Below are 24,476 nucleotides of genomic sequence, written 5' to 3'. Positions count from 1 at the left end.
TCTCTCTCTCTCTCTCTCTCTCTCTCTCCCTCCTAGTTTGTTGAAATTCTCATTGAGAACATTTCAATGAAATGAGTTATTTATTGAATATCGCATACAACTTAAAGTTATTAGTTTAACAATTTGATTTTTGAGAATTACGTATTTAGTTTAAATGTTTAAAAATTTTTAAAACTCTACATAAACTATGAAGTAGAGCAATTAAGTTTAATTCCTATTAGTATTTTTATAAAATATGTAACTAAACTTAAATATATTATTTCATAGTATATTTAAAATTTAAATTTTTTTTAATATATGAAATAGATATGTTAATTTGAAAATTAACTTACTAAACTAGCAACTTTGAGTTATATATATATATATATATATATATGGTACTCAATATTATGGTTTTTCTTAAAAAAATAAGATAGTAAAAATGATTGGACTATTCAATTTTTATATAATGAAAAGTTTTTATTCTTATACGATAAATTACTTAATTATTATCTTATTAGATAATTAATATTGATTGATAAACTAATCGTGATTGAGAAGAGATTTCTCTCATTTAGTTCTCCTCCTATTTCATAAAAAAAATTATATCAAGCATAAAATATATTTTGTAATTGATATATACTTGATTTCAAGGTTTGATCATAAAACTTATCGCGAAGAAATAAATTACCAAAACTAATCTTTTCGAGACTATATTAAAAAAAATTAAAAAAATTAATAACAGAGGAAAAGGAATCTCCGTCATCTATATTTTCATCGCTAGAGTGGTTCCCACGTTACGCATTCATGGAGAAGAATCTCAGTCTTTTTAAGCATTCATAGACTACGAAATACTAAAACAATAATATCTATATAAACAATATAATTTTTTTGTCTTTATTATGATGATATATAGATATAAAATATCAGGAATTTGTGATGATTAATTATTGTTAAAAAATATATTTAATTTTTTTTAGTGATCTATCCTTTCAACTATATATATATATATATATATATATATATATATATATATATATATATATATATATATATATATATTCTAATACTGTATTTAAATCTAGTTCCAACTTAAACGGAGGTATTATTGGTTCCATGAGCAGCATATATCTTTACCTAGAACAACCAAAAAGAATGTGGGATTAATTTCTTCCGGAGTAAATCATAGAATGATTCCCACATAAGGATATTCATTTCTTTACCTATCTACCAAGAATAGAATCACAATCCAATGACATTTCACAAGCAATGAAATAATATTTATATTGCTTTCACTTTGGTCTTTGCTCAGAGTAATTTGAGAGAAGAACATTCATCTGAACAATTACTTTCCTTCTCCTTCGTGGAGGAAAAGGAATACATCTCAAGTATGAACAAGGTAGTAGAAAAGTTTTGTAACTTTTCTTTTGCTCAAAGTTGTTGTGAATATGTGGGAAATTTCATCTCATATATAATATCTAAGTATGGGGTAAATGCAATGCCAGCAAAATCATTTGTCATCCTAGGCTGTCTTTCTATTTTGATTTATGTGTTAAACAACAGAAGGCCCAAGCCCAGGAAGAAGCCCAACGATCTTCTTCGTACAAGGTCCTTCATCATTAGAGAAATCCATAGTGGCAACCCAGTGTTGGATAGATTGATAGATGATGATTTCAAACAAGCCCGAGTAAATCCCTCAGCATTGAACAACGCCGATAAACTTCTAAAGGAACATCTTCAACAAGAATTTCTTGATTTAATAAGCCTTCAGGTTTGAGTTTCACACATTAATATAGTTTATCTGTTTTTTTCATGTTCTAGATTTATCTATAACAAAGTCACATTGGAAAGTGTCAACAAACCTAACCCCCACAAAATATTTTGATGGGTTTGGGGTCAAGTTTCATCTAACACCACTCAACTTAACCGGATTGCATCCTTATTTTATTCAGTTTCGTAAAATGTCGTTAGTAAAAAAATGAATATGCAAATAAACAATATTTGAAAATTAACGAGGTTTCGTATATTTGAACTATGAGTTGTGTTATATAATACATTGAAGCGAAATGCGGCGAAGCTGGAAATGAGTGCAAAGGAAGATGAAGCAGAAAAAAATACTTCGAGATGCGTTGAAAAACGCCACTTCCAAGAACAAACCACAAGAATCCTACGAGATTGAAATGTTACTCGTAGAAATGCTCATCTACAAGGTATGAAATTTCAATTTTCGAATATACTGAAATATCTAGGAATGATTTTACTTCTTAAAAACAAAAATCTCATCCTAGTAACTTTTGGAACTTTAGACAAATTGTTTAACATATATTGAAGACTACATACACATGTTCATTTGTCACGAATTCCTTTATTATGCATGAAAAGTGATATTCCTTACGTGTGTTATTACTTATTAGCAGGGAGGAAAATCAGATTTAGAAAAGGCCTTGAAATGTAAATGCTTGGAGGATGATTCTCTTAAGGATGCTCGACGCCCACTATACAAGGTATGTGCTTATTTCTTAGCTAAGAGTTAAGAACCGTAAAACTATAAGAAATTGTTTGAATATAAGTTTATTATAAACCTTCCTTAATAAAACATTTTTTTAGTCATTTTGACCATAGACTTTTAGACTGAAAGATCAGTCCCGTGCATTACATTCATATGGGTTAATTTTGTTTATAATATTTATATAGATATGTATCTCTTTATTTTAAACTTGGCTCGTGGTTGCCTTGTTTTTGAAATATTTTGCAGGCAATTATATACAAAATGCAGGGGAACAACAAAGGAAGCTGAAAATTGTTGGAATGAATTCATTGAAGTACGAGACCCAACTTTCCATCGTCCTGGTGAAATCCATTATAAAGATTTTGAACATCATGTGGGTCGACTTCAAAAAGCCATACAAGAGGTTATCTCAAATAAGAGAATGTGCTTGTCATTGTTTCTCTCTTTAGTTCTATACGTCTTTATTGCTTTGTTTTCAAAACCTAGAAAAAAATTCCCGTAATATAATAACTATGTGATTACACAAAGAATTTAAAGGGAAACAAGATAAAATACGATTTCACAGTTTGAGCGAGAGAGACTTATGTTGATTTTTAAAATAAAAGGCTTTGTATAATAAACTTTTTTTTTTGTTTGGACTCTTTGGTATAATAACCGTGATAAGATAGTATGAATATCATGTATGAACTGTTGTTGCCCTTTATATTAAGAGTTAATTACCTATATACTGTCAGTATAAAGTTTTTTTTTACACTGACAACTAATTATATCTTTTAATTGTGCCATGTCACTATAAATACATTTATTTTTAATAGTGACATGACACAATTAAAAGATATAATTGGTTACTAGTTTAAAAAAAATTTTACACTGATAGTGTATAGGTAATTAACTCTTATATTACTTAATGTACGAAAAAAATGGTAAAAAAAGAGAAGGAAAATCAAACCTCCTAAGTAGACCATTTATGTACTTACAATTATTTTGCTAAAATTTTCACTAATTTGAACATTGGAATGCTCATATAAATCCATTTTTCACTATGTAGATTCGACAAAGTACTAATTTGAAGGGGGTCAAATGATCATCCTAAAGTAATACAATCTTAATTATGAGATCAACTATTATCTTGGGCAATGCAAGCATAGTTAAGAGATTTACATCCTAAAGGGTGTTGTTGTGTCCATTCTTGCCGATGTGATGAAAGTTATCAATGGGATTCATCAGAATGAAGAGAATGTTAGATGGTGTTAAGTGTTGGGAGAGGTTAACCAAGCTGCTAATATGTTGGCCACTCATGATCTTAGTTTATGTTTTGAGTTTTAAGTATTTTATTTTACTCTCGATTTTATTGTAATGCCTTAAAGGCAGAACTTAGTGATACTTGCTTTTCTAGAAGTTTGTAAGTCTATAAAACTTCACTTACTAAAAATAAAGAGATTTACATAAAAAAAAGGATGAGTTGCAACATAATAAGGTTGTTCTTACAATTAAGGTATGGCAACTCAATCCAAACAACATTTGTATATCTCAATCGCATTGATTATGAGTCTCGTCATAACCTTTATGAAAGACAACCATGACACCAATAATATGTAGAACAAGTGTATGTTATTGTTGAGCAATAAAACATCGTTCTTTTTGTGATGATTGAGTTTAATGTTTATCTGATTATAATTTAATTGAAATAAAATAATAATAATAATAATAATAATAATAATAATAATAATCGAATGAATTAACATTTCTGTTGTAGAATTAAAAAAAAGTGCTTTGAAATTTAAAAATAACCTAATGCAAGCAATTCTAAATTATAGAAAGATTAATATATAGGAAAAAGTTTCAAGATTGAGTTCCACATAATGATTGCTTAACAGATTAATTACTTTTCCAAGCTTTTTATTGAATGTGAATTAACATATATAGGATGACCTTCATTCCATTTCAAGATATAGAGGAGTGTCTTAACTTGATCATCTACTTTTGTCGTAGCTATGTTCAACATTCAACTATTCTCATGTTTTTTCTAATTCAATTACTCCTTGAAAGAATTAAATTCACTCCCATAATTAAATCCTAAGTTTCTTTCTTTTTATGATCAATGTTTTAAGTCCACCTTTTTATTGAATGTGAATTAACATATATAGGATGACCTTCATTCCATTTCAAGATATAGAGGAGTGTCTAATTAACTTGATCATCTACTTTTGTCGTAGCTATGTTCAACATTCAACTATTCTCATGTTTTTTCTAATTCAATTACTCCTTGAAAGAATTAAATTCACTCCCATAATTAAATCCTAAGTTTCTTTCTTTTATTATCAATGTTTTAAGTCCACCTTTTAGTACTTCCTTATAAATATCATATTATGAAAAACAGTAATCAAATACTTTTAATAAAGAAATGTAATAAATGATGAATTAAAATAAGAACTCAACCATACATACTTGGTAAATCAAAAATCATTTATTAAAATAATAAGTGCTTAGACCTAAATTAGAAAGAAAAAAAAGTATTATTCACAACTCACCATGAATAGGTTTTAATAAAAAAAATAGGAACAGTCACTATTATTGTTTATTATCATTATTTTTTCTTATTGTTGTTGTTGTCACCATGTAGTATCATCACAATCACTCTCATTATCACCATTTGTAGCAACCTCGGTCACGACGGGACGACGAAAAATAAATTGAAAGAGAGGAGTCGCCACCAATGTTGTTTTTAAGGAAAAACATTGGAAAAACCATAAAATAGAAAATAATCTACGAAAACCAAATTTTTGAGTTCAGGAGTCGATTACATGTGAGGAAGGTATTAGCATCTCACAACATTCGTCTTAAGACGATTACCTTTAATTAATTAAACTAATTATTTATAATTTATAAAATAATTATCTCACTAAAATGATCAAATATATTTTATTTAACTAAACTATTATTGTATATAATAAAAAGTTTAAAATTATTATTGTTATATAAAAAGGAAAATAATATATTTTTATTCTTTGGTTCGACAAGATTTATTTCTTGCTCCTACGTATCTCCATGTATAATGAAGAATCAGAGTCACGTAGTTCTTTGTAGAAAATATTTGTGTGTTGATATTTTTAAATTAAATTTTATTTTTGTTAAATATAAGATTCTTGAACTGTCTCAGCTCATTCACCCTAAAAATATAAATTGACTAAGGTGTACACCAAAGTCAATTCAATAAAATTTTAATTATAATTATTACTAGAGATGTTATGATGTTAAAAAATTTATTGATTGGACATTTTTGTTTTTGGAGAAAAAATTTAAAGATAAGCTGTCACAACTTGTACTTTAAATTCAAAAGTTAAAAAGATGTCACATCTAATTAACCATTCCTCCAAATAAAATTTTTAATACAATAATTTCAAATATTTAAATTAAATATTGTAACACTATATTTTGATATTTAATCACATTTTGAATTTAAATAAGACTTTAAGATGATAAATAAACTTTTTAAAATAACAGATATTACTAATAAAAAAAATAAAATAAAAATAAATAAAATAAAAATAAATAAATAAATAAAAAAGTGAGTTCGATATACTCACTATTCTTCGCTCAAGAAGTGGTAACTTGTTGGTTTCTCCTTCTGAGCTCCCTCTGGTCCAAGGTGGAGATGTGTGTGTGGGTGCCTTTTGGGAAGGCAAGGGCCACTATTTATAGACTTTCAAGGGGGACCGGAACGACCCCGTTCTGAATCCGCAACGGCCTGTTCCGGGGTCACAATTTTACTCACAACGGCCATATTTGGAACGACTTGTTCCAGTTTCGGAACGGCCCGTTCTAAGATAGAATTTATAGGTATTTTGTTAGTTTGAGAACGACCCGTTCTAGGCTAAAAATTATAGGTCTTTTTTGAAGGTTGGAACGGCTCGTTCTGGTTTGGGAACGGGCCGTTCCAATTTTTGGGAACAGCCCGTTCTGGACTAGAATTTATAAGTCTTTTTGGAAGGTTGGAACGGCCCGTTCCAGTTTGGGAATGGCCCGTTCCGGGTTAGAATATATAGTTGTTTTTGGAAGGTTGGAACGGCCCGTTCCATTTTTGGAACAGCCCGTTCCGGACTAGAGTATATAGTTGTTTTTGGAAGGTTGGAACGTCCCTTTCCAGTTTTGGAACAGCCCGTTCTAGACTAGAAGTTATAGATCTTTTTGGAAGGTTAGAACGGCCCGTTCCAGTTTGGGAACGACCCGTTCCAGTTGTGGGAACAGCCCATTCTGAGCTATTAAAAACATATGAAAATTATTAAATTACCCTTCACAAAAGTATGAAAATTGAGGTGTTACATTTGCCTTTTATATTTTTGTCTTTTTTATTCTTTCTTGTACATACCTTTTTTTGTTATTTTTTAAAATAAATTGACATTTCCCGGACGAAATTGGGTTACTGCAGTTGCCCCTCTTTACTTAATTTTACTAGATAATATAAACAACTCTTGTTTCCATATTATCGTAGTAAAATATAAGTAAAGAAAACACCAATTTCGTCTAAGACAAAAGTTGCATGTATTCACCACTTAGAGAAAAGATAATCACGAGATTTTAGCACAAATTAGAGAATATAAGATCTAAAAACAATACGAATAGTAGACACAAGGGTTCCAAACTGTTGAGAGTTGAGAGCACGGGGCTCGAAATGTGAAAGTAGTGAACTCGGAGATCCAAGGAGTTAAGAGTTATGCGCGCGAGGACTCAAAATATGAAAATAGTGGACCTAGGGATCCAAAATATTGAGAGATATGAGCGCGAGGACTCAAAATATGAAAATGGTGGACTCGTGATCCAAAATATTGAGAGTTATGAGTGCGGGGACTCAAAATATGAAAATAACGGACTCAGAGATCCAAAATATTGGGAGTTATGAGCGCGGGGACTCAAAATATGAAAATAGTGGACTCAGGGATCCAAAATATTGAGAGTTATGAGCGCGAGGACTCGAAATGTGAAAATAGTGGACCTAGGGATCCAAAATATTGAGAGATATGAGCGCGAGGACTCAAAATGTGAAAATAGTGGACCTAAGGATCCAAAATATTGAGAGTTATGAGCGCGATGACTCAAAATGTAGAAAAGAGAATGAGTGTGGGGGTTTGGAACGTTAACAGAATTAGCAAAGAGGCTAGAAACAGTGAAAGATGAGTGCGGAGGCTCAAAAGACTAATGGAGTGAGCATAGAAACTCAAAACATTAAAACATGAGCACAGGACTTGAAACATAAAAAAATGTATATGAGCACGAGGGGTCAAACATTAAAACGTGAGCACGAGGGCATGAAATATTAAGACATGAGCGCGGGGACTCAAAGTATGAAAATAGTTGACTCATGGATCCAAAATATTGAGAGTTATGAGTGCGAGGACTCAAAATATGAAAACCGTGGACTCGATGATCCAAAATATTGAGAGTTATGAGCGCGGGGACTCAAAATATGAAAATAGTGGACTCAGAGATCCAAAATATTGGGAGTTATAAGCGCGAGGACTCAAAATATGAAAATAGTGGACTCAGGGCTCCAAAATATTGAGAGTTATGAGCGCGAGGGCTTGAAATGTAGAAAAAGAGAATGAGTATGGGGGTTTGGAACATTAACAAAATTAGCAAAGAGGCTAGAAACATTAAAAGTGAGTGCGGAGGCTCAAAAGACTAATGGAGTGAGCACAGAAACTCAAAACATTAAAACATGAGCACAGGACTTGAAACATAAAAAATGTATATGAGCACGAGGGGTCAAACATTAAAACGTGAGCACGAGGGCATGAAATATTAAGACATGAGCGCGGGGACTCAATCATTAAGATATGAGCACGGGGGCTTGAAACATTAAGATTTGAGCGCGGGGGTCAAAAGATTAACAGAGTGAGCACAGAAACTCAAAACATTAAAAGGATGAGCGCAGGGGCTCGAATCATTAAGAGAGTGAGCACGTGGCTCGAAATATTAAGACATGAGCGCGAGGCTTGATCATTAAGACATGAGCGCGGGGGCTTGAAACATTAAGACATGAACGCGGGGCTCGAAACATTATGATATGAGCGCGGGAGCTTGATCATTAAGATATGAGCGCGGGGGCTTGATCATTAAGACATGAGCGCGGGGCTCAAAGGATTAACAAAGTGAGCGTAGAGGCTTGATCATTAAGACATGAGCGCGGGGCTCGAAACATTAAAAGAGTGAGCATAAAGGCTCAAGATATAACATGCAATAGGCATATAGACCTAAGATGTAAGAAGAGTGAGCGCGGGGACTCAAGATATAAGATGTTTTAGGCGTGAGGGCACGAGTTGTAAGATGAGTGATCTTGGAGACTAAGATATAAGATGTTTTAGGCGTGGGGGCACGAGTTGTAAGATGCGTGAGCTCGGAGACTCAAGATATAAGATGTAATGGGCACAGGGACCTAAGATGTGAGAAGAGTGAGCGCGGGGACTCAACATATAACATGTAGTGGATCCAAAGATATGAGATATGAGAAGAATGAGCGCGGGGACTCAAAATATAAAATGTAGTGGGTGCAAGGACCCAATATGTAAAAAGGGTGAGCATAGGAACTCAAGATTTAACATGTAATGGATCCAGAGATTTGACATGTGGGAAGAGTGAGTACGGGGACTCAAGATATAAGATGTAGTGGGTGCAGGGACCCAATATGTAAAAAAGGTGAGCACAGGAACTCAAGATTTAACATGTAATGGATCCAGAGATTTGACATGTGGGAAGAGTGAGTGCGGGGACTCAAGATATAAGATGTAGTGGGTGTAGGGACCCAATATGTAAAAAGGGTGAGCATAGGAACTCAAGATTTTAGAAAACAGTGGACATGGGGACCTGATATGAAAAATAAGTAAGTATCATAATTTAATATGTGAAATATAGTGTTGTAGGTGAGGAGTGTGACAATGTATGAGAAAAAAGTCTTGAAAGAAAAAGAGCACAAGGCTTGTAAACAAATAGACATTGCCTTGAAAGGAGATAAAGATGAAACTCAAAATCTAACAAGCATGAAGCCTAAAAAGTTGTGGTCATAAGGCCTTAAAGAAGAATAAGTATGGACCTCAAAATCGAGTAGCTTAGGGCTTGAAAAAACATCGATAGAGAGCCCTAAAACATTAAGCACAAGAGTAAAAAGACGAATGTGAAGATATATACACTCAAAAATGGTGCCTACATGTAGACATTGGGTAAATTTTGCATTTGACTGTAAGTATCAAAAAAATGTCAGGCAAGTATTAAATTTGAATGCGACTACAAGATAAGAACTGAACTATGATATAAATCATGTGGATGCCAATCAAGTATAGGATTTAAATGAATATAAAGTGAGAATTTTGATGGAAACAATGTTGATGTCAAGTAGATATTAATCTCCAATGAATGTGTTAAACAAGTACATTACTTGATTACATGTGCATGGTAGGTATTGAACTTTGGTACAAATGTTGTGGATGCTAAGCATGTATTGAACTTGAATGCATGAGTCAGAGATGGACCAAACTTTTGATGATGCAAATCACAAGTATGCATTGGGCTTTAATGAATGTGTTGAACAAAGTATTAGACATTAATGTGAATAATGCGGGTGTTGAGCAAGTATTGGATTTGAATGGATGTACCAAACTATGATGTAATGAATGTCAAACACGTGCCAAACTCAAACGTAGATGATATAGATGTCAGACAAGTGCGAGACTTTATATGCAAGTGATGAATTTGAATGCATGTATTAGGAAAGTACCAAACTTTGATGCAAATAAAGTGGATGCCAAGTGAGCATTGGACATGAATGAACACTGCACACGTTTTAATACAAATGATGTAATGCTTGATTCGGTGTTGGAATGCTTATGAGGTATTATTGACAAGTTTCATTTTGTTTCTTTTTTCTTTTCAAAGAAAATCATAAAATGATTGTTTTCTTTAAAGAAAGCAAATCCATGCAAAGCCCTTTTTGTGCCTCAATTATTCACTTTTTTATCCTTGTTCAAATCCATGAAATCGTTGAAAAATAATCTCACAATTTATCCTTTCAAGCTCACCCCACCTAGAATCAAGTGAGACTCATTTGGCCTAACTTATCAATTGAGCGATTATTACCATCTTGTCATTCCCTTTGAAACATCATTTAACCAACATGCATAACAATGACAAATGATTTTTTTGGAAGACTATTCAAAAAGGATATTTGAACGTGACTTTATTTTGATGTAGAGAAAATAGAGCAAACTACAACAAGATATGACAAAAATTGAGAACCTGGTGAGAATAAGAGATTGAGCACTTGCCCCAGTTTGATGTCAAATTAATGGAGTGAAAAGTGGAAGAATTTAGACTAACTTGGACTTTGAACAAGTGAGGCAAATGATTTACATCACCTTAGACTCAAGTGGATAGAATCAAACAGTGACACATATGGAAAGAATAACCCGTATTTAGAATGGCGAAATATGGGTGATACAAGCATTAACTTGATTAAACTTGAGACACATGGATTATATGGTTGGAATGAAAATATAATGATAGTTGAGAACTTGTTCCGGTATAAAAGGAGTACTTTAAGTTGCCCCAGTTTATGAAGAAATAGGGAACAAAGTTGGATTAGACAATTATTCCAATTGAAAGTTAAGGTGATGAAATGACAATGAGATCCTTTGCCCATGTGTGAAGTGGTTGTCCCAATTTAGTCTTGAAAGGCAGGGATAGAATAGGAGACAATGATGAATGGGATTGCCTTGTTTTCTGACTCAAGGAAATAATATTGATGTATGAATTGATGGAGGAATGAGACATAAAACAAATGTCTCATTTAATTGGATAAGGGGGAATCAAAGGAAGGCATGACTTATGATTTGTTCCCAATCTATCCTTTTGAATGATTCTCATAATTATTGAGCATAGTAATCAATGAACATTGATGAATAGAAGATTTTGCACTGCATGTTTGTTTCTCTCCATGATGTAATGGATGTGCAAGTCTTACGAACATTTATATATATATTTTTTTTGGAGCAATCGTGTTAACAATGATAGATGAGTTCAATTGTTTTGTCTTAAGACTAAAATTTTAAAAAAAGCAACCAATTTTTGATCTGTATAGACTTTATCGGGTTGTAACACTAGTTAGTGAGATGGATATGAAAGAAAGGATACAAAGGCTCAAATATGTGTTTGAAGGTTATTTGAAACAAGAATGTTTGCTATGGTGTTGGCCTCAATGCTTTATTCGATTTCTTTTCTTCGCCCCTCTTTTTTTTTCACCCCGACTTTTGCCTAGGTTTTTCTTTTGGAGTTTGCAGCTTAACAAGTTGCTCTAACTTTTGCCTAGGCTGCCTTTTTGAGGTTTTCAGCCTAGCGAGCTCTTCTTTCTTTTATTTTCTTTCATTTTTCTTTTTAGACTTTAAATTTTTCCTAGGCTGCTCTTTTCGAGTTTTCAGCCTACCAGGTCGCTCTAAATTTTGCCTAAGCTGCCTTTTCAGGTTTTCAGCCTAGTGAGCTTTTTATTTTTGTTATTATTTTGCATAGAATTTCTTGACTGCATCAGAGTTTATTGGGTTCAATAGATCTTCCCGTCCACTTCCCTCTGTGATCTTTTTGAGGTGGTAAATCTTCTTCAATACCAAATCTCTTTCTTGAAACTCGTACGGGCGGACCTTTTTTGAAAAAGCTCTCTTGATTCTTTTTTATATATATATAATTGTCCATGACACAAGGCATTCAATCTCTTCTCTTCAATTAGGTTCAATTGATCATAGCGAGCCTGAACCCATTATGCTTCCTCAAGTTTGGTTTCGGCCAATACTCTTAGAGAATGTATCTCAACCTCAATGGAAATGATTGCTTCCATACCATAAACCAGAGAATACGGAGTTGCCCCAGTAGAGGTGCAAACAAAAATGCAATATCAATGTCGAGCGAAAAAGAGCATTTTATGCTAATCCCTGTAAGCGACCACCATCTTCTGAATAATCTTCTTTATATTCTTATTTGTCGCTTCTACTGCCCCATTCATCTTAGGACAATATAGTGAAGGATTGTGATGTTGAATTTTGAACTCTTCACACAACTCTTTCATCATCTTGTTACTCAGATTGGTCTTATTAACTATAACGATATGAATTGATAGACCACCATAATAACAAATTAAATCTCTTTTGATGAACTTGACCACCACATTGCTTGTCACACTGGTATAAGAAGCTACCTTAATCAATAACAACAAGGGTAAAACAATGGCCTTTTGATGCTTTTGGTTCATTTCTCTTCATTTTCATTTTCATTGTTTTGATGGTATCATGAACAAATTGAATGAAATGGGAACATTATGTTCCCCCTATTTTGAGGGTGAGCCTTGTTTGAGGTAATTTTTGAGGTAATTGAAGAAAATTTTCACTTTTAGGCTCAAATTTGGGTAACAAGTGATATATATTTTTGGAGATAGAGAAACATGGTCATACATCATTTCAAATCTTGACTGCTTATTTTTTAAAGGTTAATCCTAAGACAAAACTTAATGGACTCCATGTTACTCCTTTTATTTTTTTATTTTTTTCTCTTTTTTGATTGTCCTAACTTTTGCTTAGACCGCCCTTTTGAGTTTTCAGTCTAACGGACTTTACATTTTTTTACCTATTTTTTTGCTCATAAGACTTGTCTCTATTAAATGTGGTAGTTGGTGGGACAAATACTCATAAAAATGATAAATTCGTCCCGATAAGAAATCTTCAAATTTCTACCAAACTTTCTAATTGAGAATCATCCAACAGATTTGACCTTTTATGAGGACAAACTCTTTATTTTTTTGGAAGAATAATGAGGAAACTATGAGATGTAATGGGACAAAGACAATTTATGAAGATAACAACACAACTTGTTATGCAGGTTAATGAAATAAATACTTCAAAAGGTTAACAATGGTTTTAAAATCATGTCAATTGACAAGTTAAATTGTCAAAGAGCTCATCTTCTCGGTTGAGAATTAAATGTAAGTGAGAACAATAATTTCATGTTATTCCCCATTTTTCTTTGTTTCCTGTTTTTTTCTTTTTCTTTTGAGACATTGCATAAATTTGTTGATTGACATTCTCTTTAAAAGAAAATACTCAAATTAGATAGTTATTTTGTTTTAAAACGACATGAATGAACAATCAATTAGACCTTTATTTTACTATGAAATGCATGTATAAAAGAAAAATGTTGGAATGAAGAAAAAAAAATTGTTTTCTTGTTTTTTTGTTTTTTTGTTTTTTCTTTAGAGAAATAAATGCATTTGACTCGCGACGATAAAGTGAGAATGAATGCAATTATGGAGAATGACAAGAAAAGACGATGGATATGCCTAATAAATATACCTAACATGATTACTTAATCTAAATAATGCTTATGCGTGAATGTCATGAAAGATTATAAAAATATTGAATGTTATGAGATACATTTTAGACTAAATGCTTAAATGGAATAATGATCTTACTTTGAATTATGCAAAAGAAAACTTTATTCATTTTCTTTAAGAAACAAAAATGTTAATGATGATGACAATTGCAATCTTTTAAAGTTGTATGAATGATTTTATAGAATACTATTTTTTATGCAAAGATGTAAAATGCATATCATGAATAAATTATGAAATGTAGATGGATGCATGCATGCATGAATAATTTTTTTGTGATGAGTGTTATATTGAAGGGGCGTGAGATATGATAAAAGTTAAAAGATAAATGTATGATGTGTATTATGAAATGGAATAAAAATTTTCTTTTTTTTTTGCATCATTCAAACGTAGAGGTAGAATTTTCTTGTGTGATACTTAATAAGGGTACTCCTAAGTTGAAAACTCTATGGACTAGTAAGATGTGTTCCTCTCAAAAGGGTGGGACTATAGTTCTAAAACAGGTTCCTAGAGCCAATAACCTTTTTTAGGATATTAGTCACAATAATAGGTAAACTATTAGAGGTGATAATACCCTTGAAAGAATCAAACTCTAGGTGAGGCCTTCATAATAACCAAACAAGATGTACATCAAGAAGGTTACCATTACTCAACCTCTTACTATCTTAAGTTACACTCAAGTCCGGGCATAGGACCCTACTCATGAACGTGTGTGAAATTGTGTAAGTGAAGTGTGTGAAGGGAGCAACCCTACACTACCCAATCTACAAAACACAACACATATGATATGAAAAATAAAATTCATCTATCCTAAGGTTCAAATTACACAACACAGTTATATAATTCATGCAAATAAGATAAACAACAAATAAGAGACATAAACAAAAAATAATAATAATAAAATAAAATAAAAGTGAGATAAACTTTTTTTAAAAATTATTAATTAGTTTAATTAATTATTATAGGCTTGACTCTCAAAAATATCCCCAGTGGAGTCGCCATCTGTCGCAACCGAGATTGCGACGGGACGACGAAAAATAAATTGAAAAATAGGGGTCGCCACCAATGTTGTTTTTAAGGAAAAACATTGGAAAAATCATAAAATAGAAATAATCTACGAAAACCAAATTTTTGAGTTCGGGAGTCGATTACGTGTGAGGAAGGTATTAGCATCTCACAACATTCGTCTTAAGACGATTACCTTTAATTAATTAAACTAATTATTTATAATTTATAAAATAATTATCTCACTAAAATGATCAAATATATTTTATTTAACTAAACTATTATTGTATATAATAAAAAGTTTAAAATTATTATTGTTATATAAAAAGGAAAATAATATATTTTTATTCTTTGGCTCGACAAGATTTATTTCTTGCTCCTACGTATCTCCATGTATAATGAAGAATCAGAGTCACGTAGTACTTTATAAAAAATATTTGTGTGTTGATATTTTTAAATTAAATTTTATTTTTGTTAAATATAAGATTCTTGAACTGTCTCAGCTCATTCACCCTAAAAATATAAAATTGACTAAGGTGTACACTAAAGTCAATTCAATAAAATTTTAATTATAATTATTACTAGTGATGTTATGATATTAAAAAATTTATTGATTGGACATTTTTGTTTTTGGAGAAAAAATTTAAAGATAAGCTGTCACAACTTGTACTTTAAATTCAAAAGTTAAAAAGATGTCACATCTAATTAACCATTCCTCCAAATAAAATATTTAATACAATAATTTCAAATATTTACATTAAATATTGTAACACTATATTTTGATATTTAATCACATTTTGAAATTAAATAAGACTTTAAGATGATAAATAAACTTTTTAAAATAACAGATATTACTAATAAAAAAATAAAATAAAAATAAATAAATAAAATAAATAAATAAATAAATAAGTGAGTTCGATATACTCACTATTCTTCGCTCAAGAAGTGGTAACTTGTTGGTTTCTCCTTCTGAGCTCCCTCTGGTCCAAGGTGGAGATGTGTGTGTGGGTGCCCTTTGGAAAGGCAAGGGCCGCTATTTATAGACTTTCAGGGGGACCGGAACGACCCGTTCTGAATCCGGAACGGCCTGTTCCAGGGTCACAATTTTACTCACAACGGCCATATTTGGAACGACCCGTTCTAAGATAGAATTTATAGGTATTTTGCTAGTTTGAGAACGACCCGTTCTAGGCTAAAAATTATAGGTCTTTTTGGAAAGGTTGGAACGGCCCGTTCCAGCTTAGGAACGGCCCGTTCCGGGTTAGAATATATAGTTGTTTTTGGAAGGTTGGAACGGTCCGTTTCAGTTTTGGAACAGCCTGTTCCGGACTAGAATATATAGTTGTTTTTGGAAGGTTGGAACGACGCATTCCAGTTTTGGAACAGCCCGTTCCGGACTAGAAATTATAGATCTTTTTAGAAGGTTAGAACGGTCCGTTCCAGTTTGGAAACGGTCCGTTCCAGTTGTGGGAACAGCCCATTCTGAGCTATTAAAAACATATGAAAATTATTAAATTACCCTTCACAAAAGTAAGAAAATTGAGGTGTTACATTTGCCTTTTATATTTTTGTCTATTTTATTCTTTCTTGTACATACCTTTTTTTGTTATTTTATAAAATAAAATTGACATTTCCCGGACGAAATTGGGTTAGTACACCATTGTCACCATAATTATCACCTACACCACAATTATAAGGTGGTGACAATAGTGATGATAGAATTGTTAGTGAGATTTTAAGTAGTATTATAATCTCAAACTTTTATTTTAGTTTATGGATTATTGTTTTCATAGAGGAAGTCATTGTCATATTAGCTATGTAAAACTTTATTTTAAATAGATAAAATTATAATAAATAAATTTTTTATCAATAAAATTTTGTTTTAAGTTTATAAAGAAAAATTTATATTATGATATAAAATTATTTTAACTATTTATATTTACAAAATTATTGAAATTTAGTTTAAAAATAAAATTAAAGAATTGTTCCTAACTACATTCTCATTCAATGATCAATATATTTTAATTTTTTAAGAGATGTGATCAATATACTTTATTTTATAAAGAGAGGACATGTGTGTGTTCATTAAATGTTTTTAAGAATTATTTTTAAACGAGAATATTTCAAGAGTGTTTTAGAATTTTTCTTAACAGTTTATATATCTCTTATATTATTTTTGTTTTAACTTTTTTTCAAATATCAATAATAAAAAATAAATTTTCCTTATAATATGAATTATTTATTATAAATAAAAAAAAATTTGATATTAAATATGTATTTATCAAAAAATTTAATTATAATATGATTTATATTTAAAAAATATTTATTTATCGTAAATTTTAATTATCAAAAGAGTCTAATTTAAATAAACACAATTTCTTATTATCGAGTTCATTTTCACGAATATCCAGTTTAACTTTTATGCATAGTAACAACAAATTTTAATATTTTCGACCAATTAAAATCATTGTTAGTATAATTGCTAAGATAATTATCCTTTCTAAAATGAATTATAATAGTGGTTTTAATTTTTTTTTTCTTAAGAGTTGTTATCACATTTGATTTTTAATTGTTTAATCTTTTACTTTATCATTTTCTTCTTTAGCTTTAATTTGAATTTTCATATTTTTATAAAAAATTATCAAATAATTTAAAATAACCTTATATCACAACTTGTATCATTTATCAAATATAAATTATTTATAATAAATTTTAAATATATATTTTTTATATGTAAGAATCAAATTCAATACTAAAAAGTTATAATAACTCGCACACAATTCAACTAATCTAACTATATTTCTTGTTATTTAAAATATAATTCATGTTAAAAATATTTATTTATTATAAAGTAATTTAGTTATTCAATATATATTATAAATGTTTATCTTATATAACTATAATTATATTAATATTTTAAATTTATAATAAATAATTTATATTTGTACTATAATGTTATTTTTAGTTATTAATATCTTTTAAAATATTAAAATTCAATTTAAACAAAAAAAAATGCATTGAAAGAATAGTCCATACAAATATTATCATCCAAGATAGTTATTCTATATACTATCATATTATTATGTGCAATACAGATAATAATTATTCATTTTGTATAACTAAATTTATAAATATTTTTATTATATATAATATATTTTCTTATAATTAAATTTTATAGTAAATAAATATTTATAAAATATATATTTTAAATTTATGATAAATAATTTTTATGATATAAAACTATTTTTAATTATTGTTATTTTTTAAAAAATAAAAATAAAAATGAAAAATAATATATTTAAAAAGATAAAAGGTTAAACAATATTAAAAAATCTAGAGGAGTAACATTTAAATTTTGAAATAATATATATATATATATATATATATATATATATATGTCATTTTGTTATTCTATTACTAATTGTTAGATAATATATCCTTTGTTTGATTTAAAATTTGTATAATTATTATATTTAAGAGATAAAAAACACATTTAAATCTATAAAAAAATAAAAGACACATGTATGTTTGGAGTGTGAATTATGACCCCTTCATAAAAAGTATTTATTCAAATAAAAATAATTATAAACAGAATAAAGAAAGTGAAGTGTTTATAATAAAAAATTATTTAATTTATATATTTCATAATATTTATTTATCATAAATTACTAGTAATAAAAATCAACAAAACATGAATACTAATTTGTGATTAGATATTGATATATCATCGGTAAATGTATTATTGATTCAAATACATTATACGATATAACAAAATATTGAAATATTAGTTGTATATAAAAGAAATATCTCCATTTGATTTTTACATATTTTTAAATATTTATATCCTTTTATTATATGCTCCCTTCAATCCTTGGAACTTTTAATTGATTCACATGAATCAATATAAATGATTATATTAGTTGATTTTATTAAATTTATAAAATAAAGCTATGATTTATCAAATTTACTTTTCTTATTTATCATTAAATTTTTTACAAGAGATAAAAATATTATCTTTTATAAAAGTTTGTACATCAATATTAACAAAAATGATTAATGTCAATTTGAGAGTGTTTAAAAAGAATGTTTAAGAAGTAAGAGAAAAAAATGCATATTCTCACAATTTTTAACAAGACATACAAAGAAAAATAATTTAGTATTTTATAGAAACTATAAAATACTTATATAAATGACTAAATTTTTTCTCTCTAAACTATGTCTTATAAAAAGGACCAAATGGTATATTAATTATTTTTTCCACCGTTATGTCTCTAAAGAATAAAATAAAAAAATATAAAAAAAATTTTCTACTCTATCATTAATAATTATCTGCTTATTTTATAATCACTTTTAATTTTAATTTTTATTTAAGATTATTTTACTTTTTTTTTTAATAATGATACATGATGTCACTTAATTTCTATATTTACATTTATTTCTTTAAAAAAAATCATTGAGTTAAGAAATGTATTTTTTCACTAATAATTAAATAAAAATCATATATTTATCTATTCTCAACCAATTCGAGCTTTTTGTAGTGCAAGTAGCTTAGAGAAAGGCCCACCTAGATGGCAACAAAATTAACATTGTTGATATCGACAAGTAACCGTCTATGTGGGTCATCATCATCATGATGCAATGCAACATCATCAATTCTCACTAAACAAAGTGAAACTAAACGAAACCCATGGAAGAGAAATCCCCAGAAAAAAGCAGTTTATTATTATGGGCAAGCTAATAACCACTTCCAAACCTCTCATCCTCCACTCCAAGCTCCTCTGTTTTTCTCTGCTCTACCTCTTCACCACTCTTTTCCTCGCTCTCTACACCACTCTGTCACAGTCCAAATGCTTCTTCAGATCATCCCCTTCCGATCCCATTCAAAATTCTCTCTTCTCTTACCCTTCTTCTTACGGAGAGCACAAGTACGCTGTCTCAACCACCCGTTCCACATGCTCTTCCCCTGTCTTCTTTTCAGGTACCTACCCCATTATCCCCTCACGGGAATTCTTCTCGTTTCCGTGACCAAGATCATCACTTTTTGCTAATGGGTCGCGGCTTGTGAATTCAGATTACTGGGATGTTGTCAAAGAGATCAGGAATTACCGCAAGAACAATCCGGCTTTTTCAGGGGCTCTTAGGTATATGCAGGGGAATGCTGATAGTTTCGGAGGGAATCTCAGCACCCTTATGAGGTTTTCATATTTCGATCATCAAAATGATACCACAGCAGTTCCCTGCGGGTTTCTCAAGAAGTTTCCTATCAGTGATTCTGGTCAGTTGTACGTGAATTCACTAGTCAGATCTCAATTCACCCTATAAATATTCAATCATCATTTTTCTATTGGTTATAACATTCCACTGAGATTCATATATATGAAAAAGAAAAGGATTTCTTATTTGCATCTAGCATTGATCTTTTATCAGAATTTATTGTAGTAATTGAATTTCCATTACTATACAGATTATCAAGATAAAATTTCAATTATGATAAAAAGTAACACAAAAAGTACCAAAATGCATGTATGTTTTGTCCAAAAATTATTTATACCAAGGAGGGGATCATAATGTCAATGAAATCAACATTCACTTTCAAGCTTTATTTCTTTAGTTTGGTTTTTGATAGTATTTCTCTAATGTTAAATGCCTTTTCTCTTGATGTAGATCGAACTGCGATGGAAAAGTGTGACAGTATAGTTGTTGTTTCAGCAATCTTCAATGATCATGACAAAATCCGTCAACCGAAGGGCCTTGGGTCCAACACATTGCAAGAAGTGTGTTTCTTTATGTTTGTAGACGATGTTACCCTTAAGGGTCTCGAACATCATGGAATGGTTTCAACAAAATCGAGAGAATACAAGATAGGTGTGTGGAGGATTGTGAAGGTTGCAACAGAGGATTTGTATCAGAACCCAGCAATGAATGGGGTTATACCAAAATATTTAGTCCATAGGCTATTCCCAAATTCCCAATTCAGCATTTGGATAGATGCAAAGTTGCAACTAATGGTTGATCCTCTGTTGTTGATTCATTCACTTGTTTTATCTGAGAATGTGGACATGGCTATATCTAAACACCCTTATTATGTTCATACCATGGAAGAAGCAATGGCAACTGCAAGATGGAAGAAATGGTGGGATGTCAATGCATTGAAGGTTCAAATGGAGACATACTGTGAAAATGGATTGCAACCATGGAGTCCCAGCAAGCAGCCTTATATGTCAGGTAGCTATACATTTTTTTAATGTTAATTTCTAGAAAGAAATTGTGGTTTTTAATTTGTTATGCAAAATTGCAAAGGTTGTTTACTTGCAAATTACAATTGTTACATCAAGAAATATTCATGTGTAGTGAAGATATGAAACAATGCACTTGAAAGCTGATTGAGATAGCTTAAGCTTGTGAAAGTTAGTTGCCAGGGTAAGTTAATTAAAACTTTAAATTAAACTAATTCAAATACATGAATCATATTTAAGTCTATTATGCCGTGAACCTTAGAAAAGGTTTATACCACGTTCACTTTTGACTAGCAAATGCACTTTAATTTAATGAATACCAATCTGGAAGAGCGTGGTGGGGTTTATCATTTTAAGGAACTTGAGAACTTTTGCACCGCCGTTGACAATAAATATAATATGGCCTATAAGCCCTGTAAAGTCTTCAGAGGTAGTTGTCCTTAATTAGCCCATTATTTTTGGTGACATAGGACTATGAAACTCATCCCAGGTCTTAGCTGAGGAGGTTGGCACCTATTCAAAGTTAAATTGCTACTCTTTTAGGTTTCTATTTTTCATTACAAAGAAGAAAGCCTATAATTTTAGTCTTTTTATGATCTAATAAGATTTCAAATTCAATTAGGATGAAAATTTGCACTAAATTTCAATTATACGGAAGTAGATCACCAAAATCATGGTCCACGAGTTGTAGTTTGTGTTAAACCGTCAAATGTGTCCCAAAAGTATTGGATCTTGCCATCTAAGTTGTTCCCTTTTTTTGTTTTTTGTTACATTACATAATGTTAGTAGTTCAGTCCTTAAAACATTGATGGTTGAGACTCACATGCAGATGTTAGTTTTGTACCTAATTTTGTCTTTTTGCTGAATCATCTTCGTTTCCACCTCGGCTTGTCTATTTATCATTTTGCATTTGCTATGTTTATCATCCCTAAGAACCGGTTCCTCAAGGCCCATACCGATAATAAAGGAGAGTGTTCATTGCTCAATGTCATTCCAATGTATTTGTTATCATTCTTATTTAATTAATTTTCACAAACTTTTTAAAATTATTTAGTTGATGAATAAGAAGAATGATATTTTAGATAAAAATTTATAATAATCACAAAAGAATAACAGTAAACATTTTCTTTTGTTTATGGATTATTGATGTAGAACTTTTGTCAATTTAACTAATGACTAATTTATATGAAAGAATTTGACTAAATATTTTCGGTGATGTTATATATATATTTTTTATTGACAAGACTTAGATTCAAAATTTTGTTTAAAAATTTGAATTTAGTCATATTCTAATTGACTTGTTAATTGGTAAAAAAAATTGTATTAGATAACGAGTGAGAGAAAACAAATTTGCATGCAAAATGATGTCATCTCCTTTGTCCTAAAATTTATGGTATTCTATTTTAATTGTTTTTGGCAGATGTGCCAGATAGTGCTTTGATATTGAGGAGGCATGGACTTGGCAGTAACCTCTTTTCCTGCCTTGTATTCAATGAGTTGGAGGCATTTAACCCAAGAGACCAATTGCCCTTTGCATTTGTTAGAGATCACATGAAGCCCAACCTGAAGGTGAACATGTTTGAGGTGGAAGTTTTTGAACAGGTGGCAGTGGAGTATAGACACAATCTCAAGAGCAGTGATGGGACCACTGTCAAGAAAGTGTCCAGTTCAGGAAGAACCAAAAGGGCACACCCAGATTTGTTGTATGCGAATGGAAGCTGCTGTAGCAAGTGCCAGAAGTATCTTTCTATAATGTGGGGGGAATCATCAAATGATTAACTAATGACCCCATAAGCGCGAAAAAGAGGTCAAAAACACAAAATCAAAGAAAAGTAAAAGATTAAAGAACCTACCAGATGAATCTGTCTCTTAACAAAGGGTCAAGGAGATTAAAATGAAAAAAGAAATTAAAAAAAAAAAATTATTTTATTAATAGAGAAAAAGCTGACAACCTGTTACAAGTTAGCAGGAATGTCCCCTACGTTCTTTTCTTCTGTATTTATTCGTTTTAAAATAGTAGTATTATTCTGTGTGCTCAAAATTTTTTTAATCATTGAATTGTGCACGTCGTTGTTGTAATGTAATCATTATGAAAATGATTTGCTTCTTAAATAAGAAGATGCGGTAATCCCAAGGTAGCGTGGAATTCGGAATAGACGTAGCGGTCACTCATTCCATACTTTTTCACGACATCTAAATCGAGAGAAGAATGTATCACAATTCACAACAAAATGGAAAATTCATATATATATATATATATATATATATATATATATATATATATATATATATATTCTCTCCATCCAGTCCAAATCATTAATCATGATTATTAATATTTATGTGAAAGATAAAATGTGAGGATATAGTTGGGGTGAGAGATGATAAATGGAAGTCCCACAATAAGCGTGGGTCCCAGAAGGTAAGAAAAAAAAGAAAAGAAAAGGAAGGAAGAATAGAATGGGAAGCGAATTGAGGATGAAGAGGGAAGAGGCGGAGATCTACCGGGGAGAGGCAGAGTGCAAGCAAAAGTCAAGGGTCCTGATGGACGAGATTCTGCTGCCGCGAGGGCTGCTACCGTTGGAAAACATAATCGAGATGGGTTACAACCGCACGACGGGCTTCGTCTGGCTAAAGCAGAAGCGCAAGAAGGAGCACCGCTTCCACGCCATCGGACGCACCGTTTCCTACGCACCGGAGGTCACCGCATTCGTGGAGGAGCACCGCATGCGAAGGGTCACCGGCGTCAAGACCAAAGAGTTTTTCATTTGGGCCACCATCTCCGAGATCTTCGTCGACGACCCTTCTTCCGGGAACATATCCTTCGCTAACCCCGCTGGGATTACAAGGTCTTTTCCTCTCTCCGCTTTCTCTCTCCAAGACCAACAACAATAACATCATCCAGGATGCTTCGTTTTTTCACCACCATGCTTCATTCAGATATCTCTATGACTATAACCAAAATCATGAGATCAACATCAATCACTTGAAGAATTCAAGTATAGTTTTTTTTTTCTTCATATATTAAAATAAAGTATAAATTAAGGGATAATATTTTTATCCTTGGGTTTGTATAGTTAAAATTCAATACTTGATCTTTATTTCTTTGAGAATGTGTTTTCAAGTTTTTCATTGAATAAATCAAAGTGTCCAAAAAGCGAAAATTTATTTTACTAAATAATTTATGTTTTATATCAAATTATAACACGTTCAATCATTAAATTAAAAGTTTTTAATGTAAATTAAGTTTACAATTTTTTTTAAAAATTATGAATTATTTGATATTTTATTTTATTAACTCAAATTGATAGATAATTATGAAAATATCTTTTTT

General features: G+C 30.7%; 3 protein-coding genes across 3 annotated transcripts; all 3 read left to right on the top strand.

Annotated features, from left to right (window-relative positions):
- Positions 1-1,280: 1,280 nt before the first annotated feature.
- LOC109815315 (uncharacterized) lies at positions 1,281-4,135 on the top strand. The gene is given in 6 exon segments (XM_020380006.3): positions 1,281-1,750; positions 2,042-2,116; positions 2,118-2,189; positions 2,397-2,483; positions 2,735-2,891; positions 3,537-4,135. Coding segments are annotated over 5 exon segments (657 nt in total). The 5' UTR covers positions 1,281-1,369; the 3' UTR covers positions 2,777-2,891; positions 3,537-4,135.
- Positions 4,136-19,447: 15,312 nt separating this feature from the next.
- Positions 19,448-23,279, top strand: LOC109815311 (transmembrane protein (DUF616)). Its single transcript, XM_020380002.3, has 4 exons — positions 19,448-19,887; positions 19,981-20,184; positions 20,574-21,134; positions 22,566-23,279. The coding sequence occupies exons 1-4, from the start codon at positions 19,548-19,550 to the stop codon at positions 22,922-22,924; spliced, it is 1,464 nt and encodes a 487-aa protein (XP_020235591.2). The 5' UTR covers positions 19,448-19,547; the 3' UTR covers positions 22,925-23,279.
- A 183-nt stretch (positions 23,280-23,462) lies between these two features.
- Positions 23,463-24,230, top strand: LOC109815317 (uncharacterized). The gene has a single exon (XM_020380009.3). The coding sequence runs from the start codon at positions 23,603-23,605 to the stop codon at positions 24,035-24,037; it is 435 nt and encodes a 144-aa protein (XP_020235598.1). The 5' UTR covers positions 23,463-23,602; the 3' UTR covers positions 24,038-24,230.
- The last annotated feature ends 246 nt before the right edge of the window (positions 24,231-24,476 follow it).

This window comes from Cajanus cajan, chromosome 1, assembly GCF_000230855.2.
Source record: "Cajanus cajan strain Asha chromosome 1, NIPB_CcT2T_4, whole genome shotgun sequence".
NCBI lineage: Eukaryota > Viridiplantae > Streptophyta > Magnoliopsida > Fabales > Fabaceae > Cajanus > Cajanus cajan.
The sequence above is the reverse complement of the archived record's forward strand: the minus strand, read 5'-3'. Positions and strand labels throughout refer to the sequence as shown.

Excerpts from the sequence above, each read along its gene's own strand:
- LOC109815311 (XM_020380002.3), top strand. The coding sequence starts at position 19,548 with ATGCAACATCATCAATTCTCACTAAACAAAGTGAAACTAAACGAAACC. Across the intron at positions 20,185-20,573 it reads GTTTCCTATCAGTGATTCTG|ATCGAACTGCGATGGAAAAG; the intron begins GTCAGTTGTACG and ends CTCTTGATGTAG. Across the intron at positions 21,135-22,565 it reads CAAGCAGCCTTATATGTCAG|ATGTGCCAGATAGTGCTTTG; the intron begins GTAGCTATACAT and ends TGTTTTTGGCAG.
- LOC109815317 (XM_020380009.3), top strand. The coding sequence starts at position 23,603 with ATGGGAAGCGAATTGAGGATGAAGAGGGAAGAGGCGGAGATCTACCGG.